This window comes from Oreochromis niloticus, linkage group LG3 (genome assembly GCF_001858045.2).
Source record: "Oreochromis niloticus isolate F11D_XX linkage group LG3, O_niloticus_UMD_NMBU, whole genome shotgun sequence".
In the NCBI taxonomy this organism is placed as follows: domain Eukaryota; kingdom Metazoa; phylum Chordata; class Actinopteri; order Cichliformes; family Cichlidae; genus Oreochromis; species Oreochromis niloticus.
The window spans coordinates 23,353,291-23,375,168 of record NC_031967.2 but is presented as its reverse complement, the minus strand read 5'-3'; the positions used below and the strand labels follow the sequence as shown (position 1 = coordinate 23,375,168).

The window sequence follows — 21,878 nt, the reverse complement described above, 5'->3', positions numbered from 1 at the left end:
ATTAGTGATATATACTCTCAGTGATGTCATACAGAGCGAAATGGAGAAAACAAACCAGGAAGTGAGCACATAGAGCAGACCGAATGCTGAGTTTGTGGTTCAGAGTCACACACTTATCTCATAATTTAAAATGTATGAACACTCACTCCTGTAACAGTAAGGAACAAGGCCTCCCTTATACGTATGAAGAAGCAAGTATGAAGAACAACGTTACACAATGATTGAAAAATAAGTAGTTATAAAAGACTGAGCAATCCTACAGAGATTAAGGGATTAGATGCGTTGGTTGGATTATTATTAGCTGCTAATAAATGTTGGTTCTTAATGACTCTTACAGCAGAGTTGGATAAACCTAAAGTCAGTTAATGCACCTGTCTGATACTCTACGTAATCTTTTTTTTACAGCTTACAAAAGATTGATTTACACTCATGAGCCACTTTATTAGGTACACCTTGCTAGTACTGGGTTTGACCCAGTTTTATCTTCACAGCTGCTTTAATTCTTCAACAAGGTGCTGGAAACATTCCTCAGAGATTTTTGTCCATGTGGACATGAAAAGTTCACACAGTTGCTGCAGATTTGTCTGCTGCACATCCAGGATGAGAATCTGCTACGAGCAGTCTAACAGGTGTACCTAATAAAGTGGCAGATGAGTGTATTGTGCGTTGATTTCTTCATGGGATTTGTTGACAGAAGAATCAGTCGTATTATAAGTTATTAAACCATTATTCTTTTATCATTACATTTGCATTCATTTATAACTTTAGTTGTATTTGCTTGTTTAGTTTTGTTAGTTTTGCAGTTTTGAGTTGTGTTTTTTGTTGTGTTTATTGTGTACTGCTGCTGTGTGTTCTCTCTGTGTCTGTCTGTTGTTGTTTTGGGCAGTCTGCTGAGTAACAGGTGTGTGTTTCAGGATTGTGTTGGGCATCATCACTAAGAAGAATATATTAGAGCATCTGGAGGAGCTCAAGCAGCAATCGCCGCCCCTGGTGACTAGCCCCGCCCCTTTACACACGTGATCTGTTCCCCCACTTTTTTTTTACTTTTTTTTTGCACCTGTCTCTTAGGCTCCGCCTCTTAGGGGAGGGTGGGGGGGAGATGCATGAAGTGTAGTGTGAAAAGCTGATGGCAGTTCCCGGCTAAAACATCCAGACTTCCTGCCCTCTTCCTTACTTCACGCACTTTTCTGCTCGTGGGTTGGTTTGTTGTGGATTCACCCCTAATGAAGTCATAGCCAAACATGCGTAGACGGACTACTCTGACCTCCATCTTCATCGCTGGTAGCTGTAGGGGTTTCAGAGCCATCACATAGAGAAGCATTAGGCTGGTCCTGTAATGTTGGACCTCTATGGGAACTGTCACCCACATCAGTTCAGAGCCCCTTTTGGACACAGCGGGAGTCACACGAAGGGCCAGACATAAAGGCTCAGCTCCTCAGGCATGGATTAAGCCCAGTCTTAGACTTAAACCTTCACTGAACTGGGCTTAATGCATGTCTGAGAAACTGGATAACAGAGTTTATAGACATGCTTTAATACAAACAACACAGCCTTCATCAAACTTGTGATTTGGACCTCAAGAAAAAAGTCTAATAACCTTTGTAAGGTTTAGTCCAAGGTTATTGTTAATGATATTAGTAATAAAAACTAAAAGTAGGTTAAAAGCAACAAAAAACACAAAGAATGAACTAAAATTATTAATTTTACTTACAAAACAAGCGAAAATGCTGAATCTTATTGCTGACATTTCAACTTCCGTATTTTAATCAATCAGAAAATTAAAACCAAGCGCTACGACTAATGACAACTAAACTAAAACAACAAACTAAAATGAACTGAGGCCAAAAGTCGACGCTGAAACTAATCAGAAAACACAAAACTGTCATAACTCTGGTTTAGTCCAGCACATGAAAGTCATGCCAACAATAGCTACTGTTAGTGTGAATTGTTTAAAAAAAATAGACTGTATCTTGATGTAAAAGGAAAAAAACAACAGATTTCTGATGATGGAGGAAGCTCCAGTTGAAAAAGAAAAGTAAAGAATCTGTCATCATGTAGTTTATCTGCGTCATACAGCCCAGCTTTGTGGCATAAAACCAGCTGCACATGAAAACAAAGCTTATCTTTGCTTACAGCTCCATTACTTTGAGATTTGGCTCAAGAAGAAGCACACTGTGTTTCAGCTGCATGGCTATTTTCAGTTAAATGACTCTCTTCCCTTTCTGTGGCTCCACTTTTTTTGCTTTTTGGAGTCGAACAGAGCCTCGTGGCAGATGGATAAAGCTGCCTCACTTACATTCAGTGCCTGAACTTCCTTTTTGCTGCACTTTGACTTAGCTGTGTGTTTAGCTTGGAGTTTGCAAAGAGTATAAATTACGACGCAGGCCACAGATGCAAGTAAGCCAGAAGTGATTCATCGAGCTAAGTTATAGCATGATCAGGGTCTTGATTTGATCAATAATAATACTGATTTATCTCTTATACTCAAAACCTTCAACTTTAACCTTAAACACATTAACAGTGAAACCACCAGAGCCTGCATCAGAGTAAAGAAACTCGATAACACGGTTAAATATATGAGTTCAACTAAAGTTGGATCAGTCTAGAAAAAACTGCTCCCATTAAAATAGTAAAAATAACGAGCATCGCCCTCCCTAAAACTGTTTGCATCCATAAAGTGCGTTAATGCACACGCATCACTTAAAAGCTCCAGTTTGCATGGAGTGTGTAAGCAAACAGAAGTGAGTCATAAACTAACACTGTGCCTGATAACTGAGATACTACAGGCTATAAAGCAGGCGGCTGAGCTAGTGATGGTGTCTGATGAACAATGATGGCATGTTGTTTTAAAACGTAAATACCACAAACAGAACAGAACAATGGATTTTATTCAATTTTTGCATCACTAATCCAGATTTAGATGCTCTCGTTTGCATTTCATGGATATTTTTATTTACACGGCTTCAGATTTTCAACACTATTCAGTCAAAGACGTTTAACATAAATTCACAAATACTAACCGAAACAGTAACTTCCTGGTTTTTAAAAATAAGCGGTAGTTTAGTAGACATGTGACGAGTGCTGCTGACGGTGTCTGAAAGGGGCTCAGTAGATTCCCAGAGAGCAGAGTTCATCCCATTGACCTGCATTTGTACACACAGTAGCTGTTTCGTGCTAGCCCCTCACTCACAGCACCCTGTTGTGTTTCTGGCTGACTGTGTGATCAGAGACACTCAGCATGTGTGCAGTCGTGTAATCGTGAAGCCTGTTGTGTGTTTCCCATCTCCCTCTCACAACAGAAGTCATTTCAAGTTCAGCCTCCCAAAGTTTTCTGTCTTCATTAACGACTGCTTTCCCCCCCCCCCTGTTTTTTTGGTTTTTTAAACTCCTCCCCCTCTCGACCACAACCGCCCCTGGGTCTCCACAGATCGACGACATCTGAGCCGTCACCTGTACAACGACTGGGCGAGTAGTTAGCCGCCTTGGGAAAGCGGACCACCGTTGTTTTAGTCCTTTTAAAGATTGAAGGGGGTGGGGGGTGTTAGGAGGGAGGGAGGGAGGGGGGCGATCTGTAGTGATGCGACTCATTCCCATATTCCCCCTCATCCTGTAGTGATAGTGCGCGTGGTGGAGTGACGATGTTGTGTTGACTGGTGCCAGTAGTGCTGTAGCTTATGTAGCTAGCGTGCAATGATCACATGAGACCTTTTATGAAGTGATTACTAATCCTGTTCTTTAACCTGCCGATGTTTCCTCTGAGCCAGCAGTGTCCCGCCTTCTAACTGAGTGGTGCCCACAGCAGACATGGACAAGGTGTTAGAATATACTCTGGAGTAAATCATAAATAAGCTCCAGCTGATATAATAATCTATAATCTACATCAGCTACACCACCTGTCTGCTTCTGTTTCCAGATTTTGAAGCTTCAGTATTTTGGGTGCCACCGTGTAAGAAGTTAGAAACGACTGAGCTCACACACATGCGTGTATCAGCTGATAAATGCTCAGCAGCAGAGGAATAATGATGGTCTGCAGCACAGACAGATTTATGAGCTTGCTGTGCATGCAGAGAAGAATCAGGTGTACAGCACAGTTACAGGCTGCGTTATTATTAATGTGTTGTAATGTTAGTGCAGGTGGTGCTGCGTTCACTTCCTGGCCCAGATTTTTACCTGAGATTAAAAGAAGCCTGAGGCAGGTCACTGCTGGTTTAACTGGAAACATTGTGGTCACTCTTCACCTGACCCACTCCGATCTGCACCTGGCTTCCCGAGCGTCTGCTGCCGGTCTGATCGGCGAGCAGGGGACCCCAGGTCTGATCTGTGTGGCTGCTGCTTCACGCCTCCGCCCTCCACAGGTACCTCAGCTCCACCCACTCAGACCTGGGTTCGCTTTCAGTTATTTGCCTTCTAGGATCAAAACGCAGCTGAAGATCACGATTAATCGTAAATGCATGAACTCCTCGTGGTCACCTGACTGCATTAACACAAAGCACACTGAGCTCTTTGGACCCAGCTCTACATGATTTGAGCTCTGTAGGAGTCACATAGCTTCTTCTCACTGCTCTCAGCTGTTTCCCCTCTGCACCTGACCTCACTGCAGTCAGCAGGAGCATCGCCGATGTTTAAAGAGCTGTCGTGTTAGTCATTAATGACCTCAGCTGACTGACTAAATCCTTTACAGTGTCATACAGAGAGAAAGTGCTCCATAGTGCAGCGAGGTGGGTTCATCACAGGAGTCAGAAATCGCTATTGCAATATGATTATGAAATGAGCTGTAATTTATCACAACTTGAAGTTACCTGTGTTTTGTGGAAAAGAGAAATCAGAAATGCAACCAGGAAGGGAAAATAAATCCTAAAATGTGGAATTTCACACTAAAAAACAGACTTTGAACATTTTTCTGTACAATGACTGAACTTTGGCTCAACAGCTGTAGACTTTCTGGCACAGTTCAAACCCTTCATCATTAAGTTTTTTAGCAATCTGAAATAAAAATAATTAAATTTTTAGTGAAATTAGATTCAGAATGTTGTTTATTTCCACAGACCCATGACGACAGACTTCATGCGAGCGATATAACCGCCAGTGACACAAAGCGGGTCTGTTGAGAGTTGATTTTTGAGGCAATCGACTAGAAATGAGGGTGAAATGTACTGCTGATTGATATATGACAGAGTGGTAAACAGATTAGAGGGTTACCTTGGCAACTGGAGCTTGGACTCTCCGTCTGCAACCAGTGATGCTTTAAAGTGAGTCACTTCCTGTGTGAACGGCCCTTAAATGTGACGCTGTCCCCGGGTTACCAGCCTGGACTCTGTCACCTGTCAGACATTCAGGGCTTCGTATTGTGAAAATGATGTTACAATAAGCACTTTAAAAAATGTCAAACATAAGAAATATTTCTCACAGGTTTAAAGAACAGGAACAATTGATGTGTTTTTGTGACAGGCAGTAACAAAGTGTCTAAATATACAAGTTGTCAGTTACGTGTAGACACAATATGGACCTGTGAAATATCAAAGCATTAAAAGGCTCAAAGGATGAACCAGTGTTAAGCAGCTCAACAAACAAAGCATTCCTGTGAAAATGGTCGGGTACAAGGACTGAAAATGAGTGAAAAAGCATCCAATGGTCTTTGAAAGACCTTCAAAAAGACTGGAGAAATGTTGCTCAAGAGCACTTTAAAAAATAAGAAAGCCGGACTGCTTGGAAACAAAATATAAAGAAATGATGGCTGGCTCAAGACTTTTGCACATCACTGTAGTGTTTGCTGTCTGTTCTGACTGCAAAAGCTTTAAATTGGACTGAATAAAAAGAAAAGGCGAAGGACAAAAAGATAAAAATGTCCTCTCTGACTCCTGTGAGTGGCGCCGTCTCTTCCTCTGCTCCTCTGACTTTTCTCCTGTTCACTGCTTCCTGTCTCCTCTGAAGGATCCAGCTCCTCCTTTTGCTCAACATCTCAAACGGCCGTGGCGGGGGTCTGAAGCGGGGGAAGCTGGGTGCTGTTTCTCACCTGCCTTTTTCCTCTTCCTCCTCCTGCTGCTGACTTTTGCTTCCTCAGGGACTCGTGCTTTTGTTGGCCTCATTCTGACACAGATTCATATAATTAATATTTCATACCAGAGCCAAAATTAAATCATGTGATTCTCTGTTTTTGCCAACAAAAACATGATGTTTTTATCGTTTCCTGCTTTACTTCAGCTGCAAGCCACCACCACCACCACCACCACCTCCTCATGCTTCTGTCCCTCTTTGTCTCCCTCTGCAGGCGGCTTCTTGGTATTATCACAAAAAAAGATATCCTTCGTCACATGGCTCAAATGGCAAATCAGGATCCAGAGTCCATCATGTTCAACTGATCCGCTCTTTCCAGGACGGCTGGGGTGGAGGGGGCAGCGAGGAGGAGGAGGAGGAAGAGGTGTGCCTCCTGAACGGCTCCAATCTCTGACACTCGGACCCCGTTTTTGTTTGTTCGTTTTTAGTTCTCAGCTGTAGACCCTGAACCTCACTGACTGACTGACTGAGGCCTCCAGAGACTTTCTGGCCACCCGAGGAAAAGACGATGACACGAGACTTTGTTCTCATCGTCCGGCTGCCGAGGACACGATGAGGTCACGGGTCGAAGGCACGCACACACACAAGGAATGCACTTTTTACACACACACTTTTGCACTCGCAGACACCTCACACATGCATGCTGTACACACACATACACACACACAAGACTCCCTAAACCTGTACAGCTACGCCCGTTTGCACTCTACACGTGCCTCACCCCTTTGTACTGTCTCCCTCCTCTGTGGTGGAAGCCGCCTGGCTGGGGTCAAAGGTCAGAATGAACCGCCGACGAGGGACGCGATGAGGGACCTTGAAGCCTCCAGGCTCTCATTTAAATAAAGTTTCAAAAAACAACATAAAAACAACTCACTTCCCTCACCCCCGCGCACACCTGAGCTGTCCGTCCTGCAGAAGATTACCTTGTTTACCTGTGAAGTGTGTGTGTGTGTGTGTGTGTGCATGCGTGTGCGTGCTTGTTGTTAGCACCACTACATTCCAGCCAGGTTATCATCGGAAGTGAGGGATGTGCTTACTCTCCTCACCCCGAAAACACGGCGGCCTCTTGTGATCGCATCATGGCACGCTGCTGCTTCCCTGGGTCATGTGAAAATGAGACGTCTGTAAGGTGTGTGTGTCTGTGAGGGAGAGAGAGTGAGTGCGAGGAAGGGAGGACGGTACTGTATTTCAAGAACAAACGTGTTCCCAGTGAGGAGAGAAGAAGTGAAGATCTCTGTGCATCCATTTCTGAGCCAGTTTTAGCTGTGTGTGTGTGTGTGTGTGTGTGTGTGTGTGTGTGTGTGTGTGTGTGTGAGTGAGTGTGAGAGAAAGAGAGAAAAGGAAGGAAAAAAGGAAAAAGGTTGAGTTTTGTGGAATCGCAGTTTGTTTCTCCCCATGTGACCTTTAGATTATTGCTCTCCAATCATTTCCAAAGTCTGCTTTAAGTGATCAGTAACCTCATCACTAACACGTCTCCTGTACCTTCAGCCCACCTTTAATAATTATAGAATATATAAAAGTTGATCGTCTGAGCCCCCACAGGTGGTGTTTAACACTCCAAACTCATTTACGTAACAAAGACTGACAGAAAGAGAGATCGACTGATCAGCACTCTGTGATTGATGTTTTGATCCACAGATTCTCAGTGTTTGGTTTAAACCTCCTTTTAGGTCTTTAATAAACGTGCTTTGTCCCAACATTCAGAGCCTGTGAAGCTGTAAATCCTCACGTTTTAGAAGATGAAGCCAGCAGACGGTCATTAAACATAAAACTTTATCTGCACTACAGTGTTGGAGTTTGAGAGATTTTTATATAGAGTTTGTGCTCTGATCCAAAGCTGCCGCCACCTTAAATCCACACGTATTTGTTGGGTCAGACATATCATTAACGCCTCAGATGAAGCTTGCTTTTTGCCCCGCGTTGTTTTCAAGGTTGAAGAGAATTGAAAAGAATGAAACTGCAGAACATCTGGCTGCAGCTGTCCACCACTTTCAATCACACCAGGTTTCTTTCTTTTCTCCCGTCTGCCAAGTGCCTGGCACAAGTTTTGTTTTTTTGTTTTTTGTTTAGGCTTTTCACACCCCGATCTCTCTGCTCCCTCTCTTTTTTTTTCTTTTTTTTAAAATCAAACGTCATCACTCGATGAAGGGAAATGAAGTGAGGTGTGTGTGTGTTCCTGTGTCCGTCTTTGCGTTGCAGTGACTGTCCTGCTGTGGTGTGACAGGAAGCGGCAGAGCATCGTCTTTGTTACCTGTGGTGTTGCCTAACGTTGTGTTTCATACTGATCTCGATGTTTTTCCTTTTTTTCTTTTTTTTTTTGTTTCTTTTTTTTATTTATGGGTAGTCTGGATAGAGTTGTGCATTACTATAATGAATTTCATGTATGATTACAACAATTGTTTGATTGTATATTAAAAATAAAACCTGTAAAGATTAAAATTTGTTTTAAATTAAAAAAAAAAGATTCAAGTTGCACACGTGGACTGATGCGTGATTTGTTCTCTCGGCAGGTTTTGCTTGTTGTCAGGCTGTTAAGCTCCACTTGTTAGCTCTCATGAAGCTCACAAAATTCCTCGATTTTAGAATCAGACACACTTTTCAGAAAACTTTATAGTTTCCACGGAGACACAGTTTATTTACCCTTTTCATTAAGATAGAAACTCATTCTTACAAAAAAGAAAAAGGTGCTCTATAAAATACAAATCCATCACCTGTTGACTGACAGGTTACCAGGTCCAATGGAAAGCTTTTACCTTCATTAGGAACACCTGATCAACTGCTTGTAAATCTAAATCTAATCAGCCAATCACATGGCACCAGCTCAATACATTTATTCATATAGACATGATCAAGACGACCTACTGAAGTTTAAACTGACGCTGGTCTAAATGTCACAGAAACTGCTGGGATTTTCCCCACACAGACATCTCTCTGGTTTGTGATCGGGAAAATATCCAGTGAGCAGCAGTTTTCTGGAGGATTTTATTTTGGCCAGACTGCTTCAAGCTGAAAGGCAGGCAGCAGTAACTCAAATAACTATTGTTACAACCAGAGTAGAAGATGCAGAAGAGCATCTCTGAATGTTGAATCTTGAAGCAGATGGGCTTCAGCAGCAGAAGACCACACCAGCTGCCGCTGATGTCAGCTAAGATCAGGAAACTGAGGCCACAGTTCAGAGGTTCACCAACATTGGACAACAATAGATGGTGTCTGGTCTGATGAGTCTCTGGAACTTTCAGATGGTAGCATTAGAAGTTGGTGTCAACTGCATGAAGGTGTGGATCCATCCTGCCTTGTATCAACAGTTCAGGCTGGTGGTGGTATAATGGTGTTGGGGATATTTTCTTGGCACACTTTGAGCCCCTCAGTACCAACTGGGCATCATTTAAAAACCACAGCCTGCCTGAGTATTAATGCCAGTCATGTCAATCCCTTTATGACCACAGTGCACCATCTGATGGCTGCTTCGAGCAGGATAACACACCATGTCAGAAAGCTCAGATCAAACTGATTTCTTTAACATGACAATGAGTTCACTGAACTGAAACGACCTCCACAGTCACCAGATCTCAGTCTAAAAGAGCAGCTTTGAGATGTGGAGGAAGAGGAGATTCAAATCATAGACATGTGATGCTGTCATGTCAACATGGACCATGAAGGTACCTAATAAATTGTCCAGTGAGTGTAACTATTAATTTGCTGTCTCTTTTCCTTTCAAGTAACAGCTGCTTTGTATTTCAGGTCATCAGGTTTTCTTTGGAGTTGTGGTTGCAATCTTGTGGTGTTTGCCAGAGGAAGAACCTGCAGACCGAACTATCACTCCCTGTAAACGTTTTAAGGATTTCATTATTGTTTGTAGTCAAATGCCGTGCAAATACTCTCCACCCTGCTTTGCATGTTGTTTATTGGTCGGGCACTTAGAAACATTAGCAGGGATAGGCACACACTCACTCTCTGTTCTCATGTTGCTCCACAGCCATAATTTGCCACATTGTTGACACACCGGCACATGTGGTATAACTTTATATAATCTAATATAAAAGCAGTGTTTGATGTAAAACTGATGATGTAAAGAAAATCTTGTTTAAAAAAGAATGTCATCCACTTCATCAGGTTCTTCCTCCAGAGCCAGTTGAAACAGGAAATGCCACCTAAATTTAGGGTGGATCTACTTACCCACTGGCTCATCTTACCCCACTTTCCTCCAAGGACACGCTGACACTGTGTGTGTGTGTGTGTGTGTGTCAGGACGGAACAGGCAGCTAATAGGTCTCCACTGATGATTCTTCTACTGATGATTTGTGTGCATAGACAGTATAAAACACATCTTCTCTCTCATTCAGTGTCTCCTCCTAATAATCTCTGTGGTTGCAGCTTTCTCAACAACTGCTCAGTCATATTGCAAGAAATCTGACACATGACAGATATTGCTTTTTGTGTGATGTTTAAAAAAAGGATTTCAAGTCTAAAATCAACTCTGTATCTTACTGAAGCGCCATCTGAGGTTCCCTTTAGATGTAATGCAACAGCCTGCTGCTGAAACAGAAAGGACTTCTCTCAGATCGAGACATTTGTTTATTCGCACTGTACTTTGATTTAGCTCTTGTCCTCAGACTAGCAGAAGCTAATTAGTGCAGACAGGAAGTCTTATAATGTTGTCCCAGACGCATGAACGGGATCGGGTTTGAGAGGTTCAGGTTCCCAGCGATGACCCAGCTTCTGTGAGCAGTCCCTGCTGTCAGAGTGTCTCAGAGACGTGACAGCGATCCACGTCTCCTCAGATCCACTTACGCATCTATCATTCATGGCTCTGTCCTTTCCCTGTTCACCTATACTCACAAAACAGCGTCTGATCCTCTTGCAGATTAAAAAACAAACAGGGCTTTCTCACCAAAAGCCATATTATCATCGGATTAGCAGTGTGAACATTGTGTGCAGCTTCTCAGTTTCTGGGTTTGTTGTTGTGATTTGAATGAAAAGATGCTGCTGTTCACCTGCATCCTGAAAGAAATGACACTTATTTTATTTTTTCTCTTCTCAGGAGATGTTTCCTCCATCACCTCCGTGTCTGGCACAGCCTCGTAGCCATGGCTACCACAGCCATTACACAAAAAGGTCTAACTTGCATTATTAACGGCCCTCACATGAATGCCTTCGGGAACATACCATTTCAATTTGAGGAAAAAGCACAGACCTTGAATGGTTTGTAATTGGACTGCAGTGAAAAAGAATAAAAGGACCGAAACTTCAATAACTTTGTTTTTTTTCATCCTTTTTGTCTTTATTCAGCTTTTAAAGGAGGCCCGTTACTCCCACTTCCACCTTATATTTTTATTCTTGGATTCTACTAGAGTAGCTTTGCATGAGTCACAGCTCAAAATAAGCCTTGTTAGTATTATTAAAGGGCATAGTTGCAGCCACTTGATGTTTTAGCTTTCCTCTCTCAGCCAATCAGAAGTAAGATGACTGTTCCATTTTTTCACAAGAGGTCACCACAGCTCCATGTTTTTGTTTTTTTCATTTTACACTGGATGCTCTTCCTGATACAACCCCGAAGATATTTGTCTCCTCCTACAACTGAACCAGGAACCTTTTGCTTGTTGGGAAAAAAACACAAACACCAGAAGTAGTCTGAGAACTACTGGTGTAAATGGAGAGGAGCTAATAATGGCTTATTTCATACAGGGTTGCACACGGGGGGGGTCTTCATAAGATAAATGATTATTTTAAACTGTGAATCATGCAAAGCTGCTCTAATAGCTGGAAATGAGCATAATAAGTTCCATTTAATATGCCAACTTCATGACTGATAATGACAAAAGACATCAGACCAAACTGTGGAATCATTTTAAGCACAGCACTTTCATTTTATTCCACTACAAAAGAGAGGCATCTCAAGAGCACCAGAAGAAGCAGAACATCGCCCACTCATCTCTGCCACAGACTGGACTGTAAGCCAAGCAAAGGGCCAAACAAAAAGAGTCCTCTCAGTCCCAGAGAAAGATGTCTAACATCCCCACATGCAGCAGAAATACAGCTGTACTGTAAAGCTTCTGCAGAAGCAAGACATGGAAATCGGGTCAGGAGTCAAAATAAAATCACAAAGGAAGCAAAGCTGCTCTTCTCTACTCAAGCGAAAACAAGACACCAGTCTTAGGAAGAAGATAAAAATGACTTAAGAAACAAAAATCACACCACAAAATGGGCAGTAATAATAAAAATACTCAAAGTATTTCATAAGAAACAGATCTAAGCTCCACCCAGTGTGTGTGTGCTCTCTCTCCTGGCTTACTTTCATGTTTTTAGAGATGCAGAGAGCTGTACAATCATGAGTAAGCAGTCGGACTGTCGGCTATTGCTCCTCGAGTCCGGCATGCATCTGTAGGCTGTGACAGTAGCTGGACGTGAATTCTGGAGTGGATCTAGGAAGCTCGCTTTCACAATCTGAAAACAAGAGCACGCAGAGCAGCTTGAGGCAGATTTCTGAAGTATGGTGTTAAAAACCCCTAGCATTGTAAGAAACTACCAACTGAAAAATCCCCACAACTCTTCAAATAAAAACACAGGAAATGCCCGTTTACAATGCTTTGCTTGTTACATTTACACTGATATTCCTCCGCCCGGGTACATTCAAGCATCCAGAGTGACAGAGTCTCCTTTTGATTTATTTTCAGTAGATGAGCCTGCAGAGGTTTAGAGAGATTGTTCACAAACGATAAATAAAACTGATTGTTTCTCTTCAAAATGCGAACTTACAAATGTTTATGGACCTTTTTTCAAGTGGAAATGCATAGCAGGGTAACGTATCGTCTCTCCGGAGCTCGCCACAGTTCGTCACACGTGGCTCTCGTAGAACACCTGGCATGTGGGGGTCTGGCTTGCCACCGGTTCGTCGGCGGCAGCGGCCTGCTCGGTGTCCTCGGGCTGCTCGTTGTGGTGAAGAGAAGGCGGTGGCGGGGATGGGGATGAGGACGAGGACGCTGTAGCCTCTGGCTGCTCTGCGGCTTCCTCGCTGTACTCGCCGACAACGACTGGTGGGTGGACCGACACCTGGATGGCGATGTGCTGCGGCTGCTCGTGGTCAGAGGAGTTGTCGGAATCGGCGGCGGGTGACTCGCTGCGTCCCCGCTCCCTCTCCTGCAGGATTGTGAAGACGTCTCTCACACTGATGGAGGCGAGCCGGCGTCCTTCGGGAGCCTGCCTGAGGAAAGTGTGCCTCATTTCCTCCACCCCCACCACCTCCAGGATCTCCTCCATGAAGGTGCGGCAGTTCATGATGAGCGGGGGCAGCGGGATGCTCCGGGCCAGCTCCTCAATGTACCGCGCGAACTCCATGGTCTTGAACTGCGTCACCTTGGCGAGCTCCAGCGTCTTGGCCGAGGTGATGATGGGGATCCTCTTGGCGATCTCGAAGGCCTTCTGCAGCTTCTCTGCGCCTTCGGTGCGGAAGAACTCGTTGATGGCTTTCTCCGTCTTCTTCAGGTGGCTGCTCATCATGCAGAGGCGCGTGACGTTCAAGATCATGATGATGGTGAAGGTGACCAGGCACACCACCATGTAGTACACGCCCATGTCGCCGTTGGTGAACACCACGCGCAGCGTCACCGTGCAGTTGGAGCTGCCATACGCATTGGATGCCATGCAGGTGTACTTCCCGCGGTCTGCGAACTCAATGCCAGTGATGTTGAGGACACCATTGTCGAGCAGCGACCACTTCCCTCCTGCAGACACAGAGAAGGTCACGAATGTGTAAAACACGGACCAATAAAAACACATTTAAAGAAGCAGGATTTTTGTTTTTGTGGCCCATCAGTTTGAAATGCATTTGGAGGATTTGACTATGTCACTGCTGCTGGTTTTCCCTGTTAACGTGCAGATTCTGTTCCTTGGAAGTTATTTTGGTCGTGGCTGTGTTATCCTAACCGACTGAGCCAACAACATGAGATTTTTCCTGGCCCACACTGAGCCTCTGAGGAGTGACTTATGGGCACAAATGGTCTTTGTCTATTCAAGGCAATGACTCTGTTACCTTGTTTGACAGAAATGTAGACATTTTTATCTTCTATCATTTAATAAGAATATGATGTTTGTTATGTTTGAGTAAACTAAATCCCAATCAACAAATCTGGTTAAAAATAATTTTATTACAGCAGCTCTGACTGAGACGTCTTCGTGGTTGCCAAACATTTTAGACCATGCAGAAAGAAAATCCCATCATTAGTTTTAGCAGAAACTGGACATCCTGACCAGATTTAGAATCATGACCACTCAGTGGTACAACACGGCCTACTGAAGTCAGAGTTTAAACCCTGAAAATCCTCTTAATGCATCAGTCTCCCTGCTCTGCGAGTCTGCTGTAACCTCTCCTCAGCTGTGTTTCTGCAGCTGCTGCTTTTGAAGAGGAGCACTCTGTTTTTTTTCTCCTTTCTCTCTCTGCGTTTTAGAATCCGTCCGCTCAGGAAAAACACGCCGTTTTATCTTCATGCCTGTCCTGTTACTGTACAGAAAGTCCTTGAAAGCATCGGCACTCTCTTATTCAGCTCTATACCGAATTCAACAGTGCTGCATGTTAATGAGATAAATGAGCTGACTCATTTTAGGGTAACATGTGGTTTGCATATGTGCGTGTGAGCACAGGGCAGAAGTGACCTTAGTGTTCCTGCCATGCTTTCAATATTTAAACATGTCTCGGTGTGCTGGGGTTTCCAGCACTGATCGGCACACAAACGATCTGATTACAAGTAGAGCTACAAACTCTTGGATTATTGTGGTTCCTTTAGAAGCGGGTAATGACGTCATCTATAAAGTTTGGTTCCCTGCTAGCCTACATTTGATAACACACCTCCATCACAGGGTTGGCCACCAGTTGTGGTGACAGACAACTAACAGCACCTGTCAGGCAGCACCGGAGGTAACTCGAGAGGTGTCTAATTAAAATGTGGTTTACAGTCAAATCCATGGCAGAGTCATTCATACAGGGTGTGTGTGTGTAGCCTGCTGGTTATGTATCAGTTCTCATTAGAATAGTCAAGTGGCTGTTTTAGCTGAGAAACTGCCTGCAGTCAGTGTGGTGCTGTTAACACCTGTGTGTGGTTTAAAGGAAGAGTAGAAAAAGCACTCGATGCATGCTGTTGTCACCCTCATGAGCTATTCTAGTGAGTGACAGAGAAGCGGACGGCTTCCTCTCACAGTCCAAAGACATGGTTGTTAGGGAGGTACCACATACCACGTTGTCAATACCTGTATACATTTCTAAGTGATATAAAATACCACATGATGACTTCATTGTCACAGCAGCTCTAGGTGGTTATGCTCTCTAGTGCGTACAGCACTCATCATGAAAACAATCAGATCAGAGGGAGTTGTTTCAACCTCTTCCAACACAGCAGAATACTTGGAAGAAAACTGTGTTCACTGAAGGTGGAAACTTGTTTTACAACTTAAGGCGAAGATAAATAAATAAAAGAAATAATAATAATAACCCACCATTAAGCGTAACAAGGATATGCTTTCCTTTAGTACTTGCTAGCTGCACTCCATATGACAAATGGTGGATGAAAGTTACAGTTACTAGGTGGAAACATCCCAGGCAGAAAATATCAATTTCATTTTTATGTGACAATATTGTGCAGCTCCTGATGCGTTACAGATTTAGATTATTAATAATAACAATTAAAGCATTAAGCAGCTGTGTTATATTTGTGTGCTTACATTTAAACTTGTACTGTGTCACTCCTACTGATCCATAATGCTGTTACCGTACAGTGTTTTTTCTTCTCCTATATCATCAGAAATATCATAAATTCCACTGACACATGATATGACTTCGAGTATATCGCCCACCTGTAATGCCAGGTTAATCAGTGAGTATTAACTGACCGTGGATGTGAGGTAGACCAAAGCGTATAGAATGAGGCGTTGTATGAACATGTGTAAGCATGTTGCTGACTGGGCTGCAGAGGTGCTGGTGGAGATATTGTTACTTTCAGACCAAACAACGTTTGTTGTTTCAACCTGATTCCAATCTTTGTGCTGAGCTCAGCTTAGGAGATGCTTCTTTGATAAGGTTTTGCAGTGCAGCACAGCGCAGGTGCGTTCCAGTCGCTCTGCAGTCTTTCTACAGACAGATGATTCCAGTTAACATCCCTGAGTTACTGCCATTTTCTACCTTTGGCTGAAAATTGTTTTTAACGACCCTCTTTGCTGCATATTTCCCCCACAGAGCAACATTTTAGTGAATCCATCTCCTCCCCAGCTACTTGCTGTCTCTACTGTGTGGGAGCAAGAGATGGACAGAAATCGCAGAGGGCTTTTACAAATCTGCAGTATGAAGTCTAAAAACAACTTCTGCTGCTTTCTACTCCTCAATCACGATCAATTTCCCACACTGCTATCCTCCGGAGGAGAAGGATGAATGGGCATTCAGGAAATGTAGCCTGGCCGGCAAACAGTGTCCCGCCCATCCGCCGTTTTCATGTGGAGGAGAGCATTTCTAATTTTATCACCACCACCGGATTATAAAATGACTGATGTGCTGCCGAGTACTACGAGTTAACAAACCGCAGAGACCTGTGCTGCCAAGCAGGATATGGGGCTTATCGAGGGAACTTCAGGGTTAACCTTGGGTGTTTTACTCATGCTGCACACGCCACCTGCTCCCAAGTAGGCTCTGTTCAAAATAAGAGATCAACAGATACAAAACTACTGACCAATCAGCTCTATGGAAAGGCACTATTCCTGGAGTATCCCTCAGATCTTAGCGCTGAGGGATACTAAATTGGGTCTAAAAGTTGCTATTGTTTCTGGATATTCTTTCTTCATTGTCAATTATTTGAAAACAGTTTTTTTTCTTTGAACCTTAACATATGCTCACAAAACAGGACACATATGTACATTTGGACCTTCGCTCATCCTTTGATGAAGCCAGACACACACATTCATACAGCCCTTTTCCTCTCACACACCCACATCTGCAGCAGCTGTGCTCCCTTCAGTCATTATCATGTGTTTAACATGTAGCATTAAATCTTTATCTTTGTAAAAAGCATGCACAGAACTTTCACCAGCAGATCTGTGCATGTTTCTGATTGGCCAGGTACTGCTAACGTCACCCCTCTTTCATTTGAAAGTGTTGGCAGCTAGATTGATAAACCCTGGGTAGACTTATCGAGTCGATAACCAGCTTCTCGTGACAGCTTGACTGGTAACGTTACAGTAAGTGAGACCTGATAACAGAAAGATGTGCTGGGTATGATGAACTGGCTTCGTTTTACAGGCTCCAGGTTAGTAACTCTGCTCCGTTTATTGCTCAGTGAAGTACTGCCAGCTATGGGAAAATCTATCTGCCCCTAATTATATTCCTGAGTGTAACCCAAGGGAAAAGCTGAGTGACGGGTACAGACGCAGTTCTGGGTTTGTAGGTCATAATAACAACTGCGGCTTCTCTTTCTCTCGCTCTCAACAGCAGGTTTCAACAGGTCGGCTCAGGAAAACAACAAACCACCGCTCCCTCCCCGTTTCTATTAAGGCAGATCACAAGCACAGACAAAAGGATAGTGGGCTCGAAAGAAAATCGCTAGTTTAAGGCTTCCTGAATCTAATTGACACAGACCATCCATCAGAGAAAGAATAATCACTGCTGCCAGACAAAATGGAGAATAATTGAGCCACAATCCCCTCAGGAACACAAGTCAGACTCCTCGTTGAATACAGAGCTAGCAACACTTCTTCTTTGGTCTTTAGATTCTTATGATGACTGGTCAGTATGTTTAAAGCCCACAGCACAAGTTCCCGTGGGGGGAAACCTGTAGTGTTTATGCTGATTTCTAAGTCCCGATTAACTTACTCCAATTAAGAAAATCACCCTAAACTCGTGTGGTAACAATAATGATGCTGTAAGTAAATAAAAATGTCACTGCAAAAAGAACAACAGTCAGGAACCACTCATTTCAGTGGGCTGCTTTAATGTAATGTGATCATTTTATAATGGGAAAGTGGACCTTTGATTTGGGACTGGAAGTGATGCATTGAGTTTGTAAAATGTGTTGGAAAACATGTCAGTTAAAAGAGTAAGAATTACCCCCATATCTCAGGTTTTTTGGTTTGCTTTTATATGACTTCAACTGTTTAAATGTTAAATAGGAATTATTAAAAAAAATAAATGAAATAACCTAAATGTCTCTGAAGTTTCATAAGCTGTTAATAGCAAACAACAAACCTGACACCTCTCTGCTTGTGCTGCTAATAAACCGTTCTATGAGAGCAGGAAACCAGGTTTATAATTTTAAAAAAAAGTCTATCTCACCGCTCGTGTCCACTCGGTGACCGTGGGAGTTGAACCACTGAACACTAGGGAATGGGTCTCCAGTGACATTGCAATCAATCAGTGCGCAGCTCCCCTCTCGGGCAATTATCTGGCTCACGCTTGTGAACACAGCAGGGACAGATCCTCCGTCTGTCGCGTTACCGGTTTCCGTGTAGTTTCCATCTGCGTTAAGCTGTGAGGCCCCGGCAGTTTGTGAGGTGATGAAGAACACCAGGACCAGAAAAACGAATCCACCGGCCCAGTTCATTTTCTCCAGCTGAAGGTTTGCTACCCAAGGGGGAAGAGACTCTGTCATTCCTCCAGGGCCTCCATCGTGCAAACTGGCTATCTCTTGATGATTGAGGGTAATTTGGTATTCAGCTCAGGTCCATGAAGCATCTCACTGAAGCAAGAAAGTGAGGGGCATGTAATAATCAGAGACAGCCCAGGAACAAACTAATAGTAATCAGACGTTTCGATAACTAGAACTCCAACTATAGGTTATTACACTTCTGTGAGACAGGATTACGTTTTTACATTTGAATTTTGTTTACACAAAGATCTAACATCTAAAAGTATCAATTTACAATTACACTATATGGACAAAAGTACTGGGCCACCTGCACATTGCTCCTACAAGAGCTCCTTGGCCTTCAAGCTCCCAGTGCAGAGTTTTTGTGCTGATGTTAATGCCTATGCCACATCCCTCTGCACTCAGCGACCCCACTCTGTAACTGTATGTGGTCTAGGACTTTGTGGATGAATTGCTGTGGTTCCTAAAGGCTTCCACGCTGCAATAACACCACTCAGGGTTGATTTTAACCACCTGAATTCAAAGATTAAGAGGTGTGGCCCGGCACTTTATTTTATATACACTATGAAGAAACGCAGCAGCTCTCCATGTTTAATAACCTGCAGCTGTCATCTGTTTATTTAACTAGATTTAAAGTGACAATCTTAACCCTACAACCTCGCAGTTACTTCCCCTACACTGTGTTCTTATTCCGGTAAACACCACATTTTTGACCACTGCCGCTACACTATTACACTAATCGCCCATTTCCTTAATGTCTAGCAGGGTTAACGGTATCTACTGTTCAATCAGCTTTCACTACAAGAAACTGCATCCGCATCTGAGCCAGTCACAAAGAAATCTACACGAAAACACCGTTAAATGCGATGTTCATTCATAGACTTCAAAGTTAACAACATCAAACGGCAGCATTTGTGCTAGTCTGAGGCTGACATCGAGCTAATATTCCCAGCTAAAGGCTGTTAGTGTTACATCAGACAGAAACAATGCACATAGTACAGCTTAAATATAACTAGGATTAACAATGTTCTTTTTAACGTTTTATCCGTATAGGCAGCCTTGCTTTGTGTTACAGCCGCATCTTTAGGCTCGATTAGTATGAAAACAAAGGGAGGCTGCCACATAACGGGGCTGTGTGTGGGCTCCGGCTATTTTCCGCTGTCAGACGTAAAGTCCCTCCGACGAAAATAGCATTACCCTACATTATTTTATCAATTAGGTAGAATATAGATATGTAAATGCGGATATTAGTCATGCGTGGTTGAGCTGTTAAGATTTTAAACTGTGCTCGGGGAGAAAATAAAATAAAACAAGGGCGTGGGACCCGGCTACGTGCTGGACAGCATTTATATCTATGGGGACCCTTCCAGAACTGTGCCACCGCAGACTGTTTACACAGGACTGTAACGAGGGTTCATTTCGTGTGTCGCTACAGTTAAATCAAGTCAACGTTATTGGACCAAAAGAGGAGAAACAAATAGCAGAAAAGACACCGGGTAATGCGGCAACGTTACCTCCTCGGCGGAGAGCCAAGCGGTCCAGCAAACCGGTCAACTTACCGTTGACAACGGCAGCGGCGGCGGATAAAAGGGTCCTAAAAACGTCAAAATCCGCGACTCCCCCGCTAGTAAAACTCAGGCTTCATACTCACATCATGGTCGGACGCTGTTGGTAGAAACTACCATAGTCGGTGGTTATCGCTGTGCTATTTCTCCTCGGGCATCATCGTCCTCCTCCTCATCGGACCGCTGACAGCCCGCTCTGCAAACGACGACTAAGCTGCTTCAAGGCACGGAGGGAGGCAACGTCTCCCGGTTGCTTGGGTTGCCCTGCCTCCACAGATGGCTGCCAGACTCAAACCGAATTCTCACTTTATACAATAAAAGAATATTTGTGACATGGTTTCTATAACTTAATCCATTTTAACATTCATTGCTTGATTTTTGATCACGTGGGTGCGCAGAGGGTGGAAAAAAGGCAACACACGAACAAATACCGGTGCTATGCAATACTGCAAATTTTGGTATCAATCCAATACCGAGTAAATACAGGGCCAGTACTGCCGATACCAATGCCGATACTTTCAACTTATCCAAACCATCACTAAACCTGCTTTCTGGAACGCTTTCAAGTGACCTCTTATGCTTTCTGGTTGGTTTATTAGCAGCTTTAAAGCTTACATCAGGAAGGGAAGTTTTAGGAATTATGTTAACTTGACAAGTTAAATCCCAAACTCACAAAAACAGGTTTAAAAAAATGCAGATGTTTTTTAATTTAATTAAAAACTAAGCATCCTGGCCTCATTTAAAATGCTATTTGTGTTTACATGGTTTACTTTCAGATAGATCAGACAAACCTAGACACACGAGGTAAGATATTAAATGGAAGCTTCAGTGCATAACACAGCTGTGAGCATCAGTGCCGGAGCCTGGTTTATCCTTCCTCACACAGGCTATAACTGTTGCATGTTTGTGCAGCCCGGCCTCCAGACTCCCATGAAGACAGAAGTAAGGTCTGAGCAGCTTCCCAGTGCAAAAGACTGATAACCTCGCTCACATAAAGCCTTGTGGCATTTAATAGCATGGCACACTAAGTAGGTTATTTTGTGCATGTCTGCATTACAGCGTAGGCCTATAGTAAGAGGTAAATGGGTTGTGGTGAAAAGACACTCAAGCTAAAAGGCCGTTCAATGAAAAGACTCTGTATGTGGATCACAGTGCCAGCTTCCTTTTGAAACAATTAAAAGCAGAATAAAGGCTGCTCTAAATTTAGACCGGGCCAGGGTCATTCAGCCTGTACATGCTGTTATTCTGTTTACCAGTCCTGATAAAAGGAGACCCTGAAGCCACAGCACGAGTTGGGAATTGACGTTATATGCCACAACCTCAGCAGGCAGTCAATAATTAAGTCAATGCTTCATCTATGTATAGAAGCTGTGGAGGTTTAGGAGGAGGTGTGAGTTTTAGCTTATGTGGAAGGTTGTTTTTATTGTTTCAAAGTTTGTTTGTTTGTTTGTTTTTTTAAAGTAATAGTTTATACAGTAACTTTAAGAGATGATTTTGGTTTTTCACCCTGCTAACAGGCATTTCTGTGTTAATGTTTCACATCCTACCAAAGAAATTTGGAGCACTGCTTCAGTTTTACAGTTACTGTTGACTGAAACACTTTCAGAGAGAGACCTCTTCACTTGCTCTTGTTGTTGTTCAG

General features: G+C 43.3%; 2 protein-coding genes across 13 annotated transcripts in view; one reads left to right on the top strand and one right to left on the bottom strand.

Moving 5' to 3' along the window:
* Positions 1-8,529, top strand: part of clcn3 (chloride channel 3) — a 41,142-nt gene extending 32,613 nt beyond the window's left edge. For 5 of the 8 annotated variants that reach the window (XM_003447593.5, XM_005453161.4, XM_005453156.2 and 2 more), the window contains 2 exons: positions 915-990; positions 6,269-8,529. In XM_003447593.5, coding sequence (XP_003447641.1) covers positions 915-990; positions 6,269-6,448 — 256 coding nt within the window. In that variant the 3' untranslated portion in view covers positions 6,449-8,529. Of the gene's footprint in view, positions 1-914; positions 991-3,427; positions 3,466-6,268 lie in introns of all 8 variants that reach the window. The other 3 variants (XM_005453158.4, XM_005453163.4, XM_005453160.4) reach the window with 2 other exon arrangements.
* Positions 8,530-11,559: 3,030 nt separating this feature from the next.
* Positions 11,560-20,707, bottom strand: mfap3l (microfibril associated protein 3 like). 5 transcript variants are annotated; one of them, XR_266333.4, is made up of 4 exons: positions 20,323-20,704; positions 18,359-18,761; positions 12,825-13,775; positions 11,560-12,737 (listed from the first exon to the last, which is right to left on the bottom strand). XR_266333.4 is itself a non-coding variant. In XM_003447592.5 (3 exons), exons 2-3 carry the CDS (start codon positions 18,672-18,674, stop codon positions 12,889-12,891), a joined length of 1,203 nt encoding a protein of 400 aa, XP_003447640.1. In that variant the 5' UTR covers positions 18,675-18,761; positions 20,186-20,707; the 3' UTR covers positions 11,596-12,888. The 5 variants fall into 5 exon arrangements, 3 of the variants coding, with proteins under 3 accessions (XP_003447640.1, XP_005453211.1, XP_005453210.1); XR_266334.4 differs by having other exon boundaries at positions 11,560-12,498; positions 12,811-13,775; positions 20,323-20,702; XM_003447592.5 differs by having other exon boundaries at positions 11,596-13,775; positions 20,186-20,707.
* Between the last annotated feature and the right edge of the window lie 1,171 nt (positions 20,708-21,878).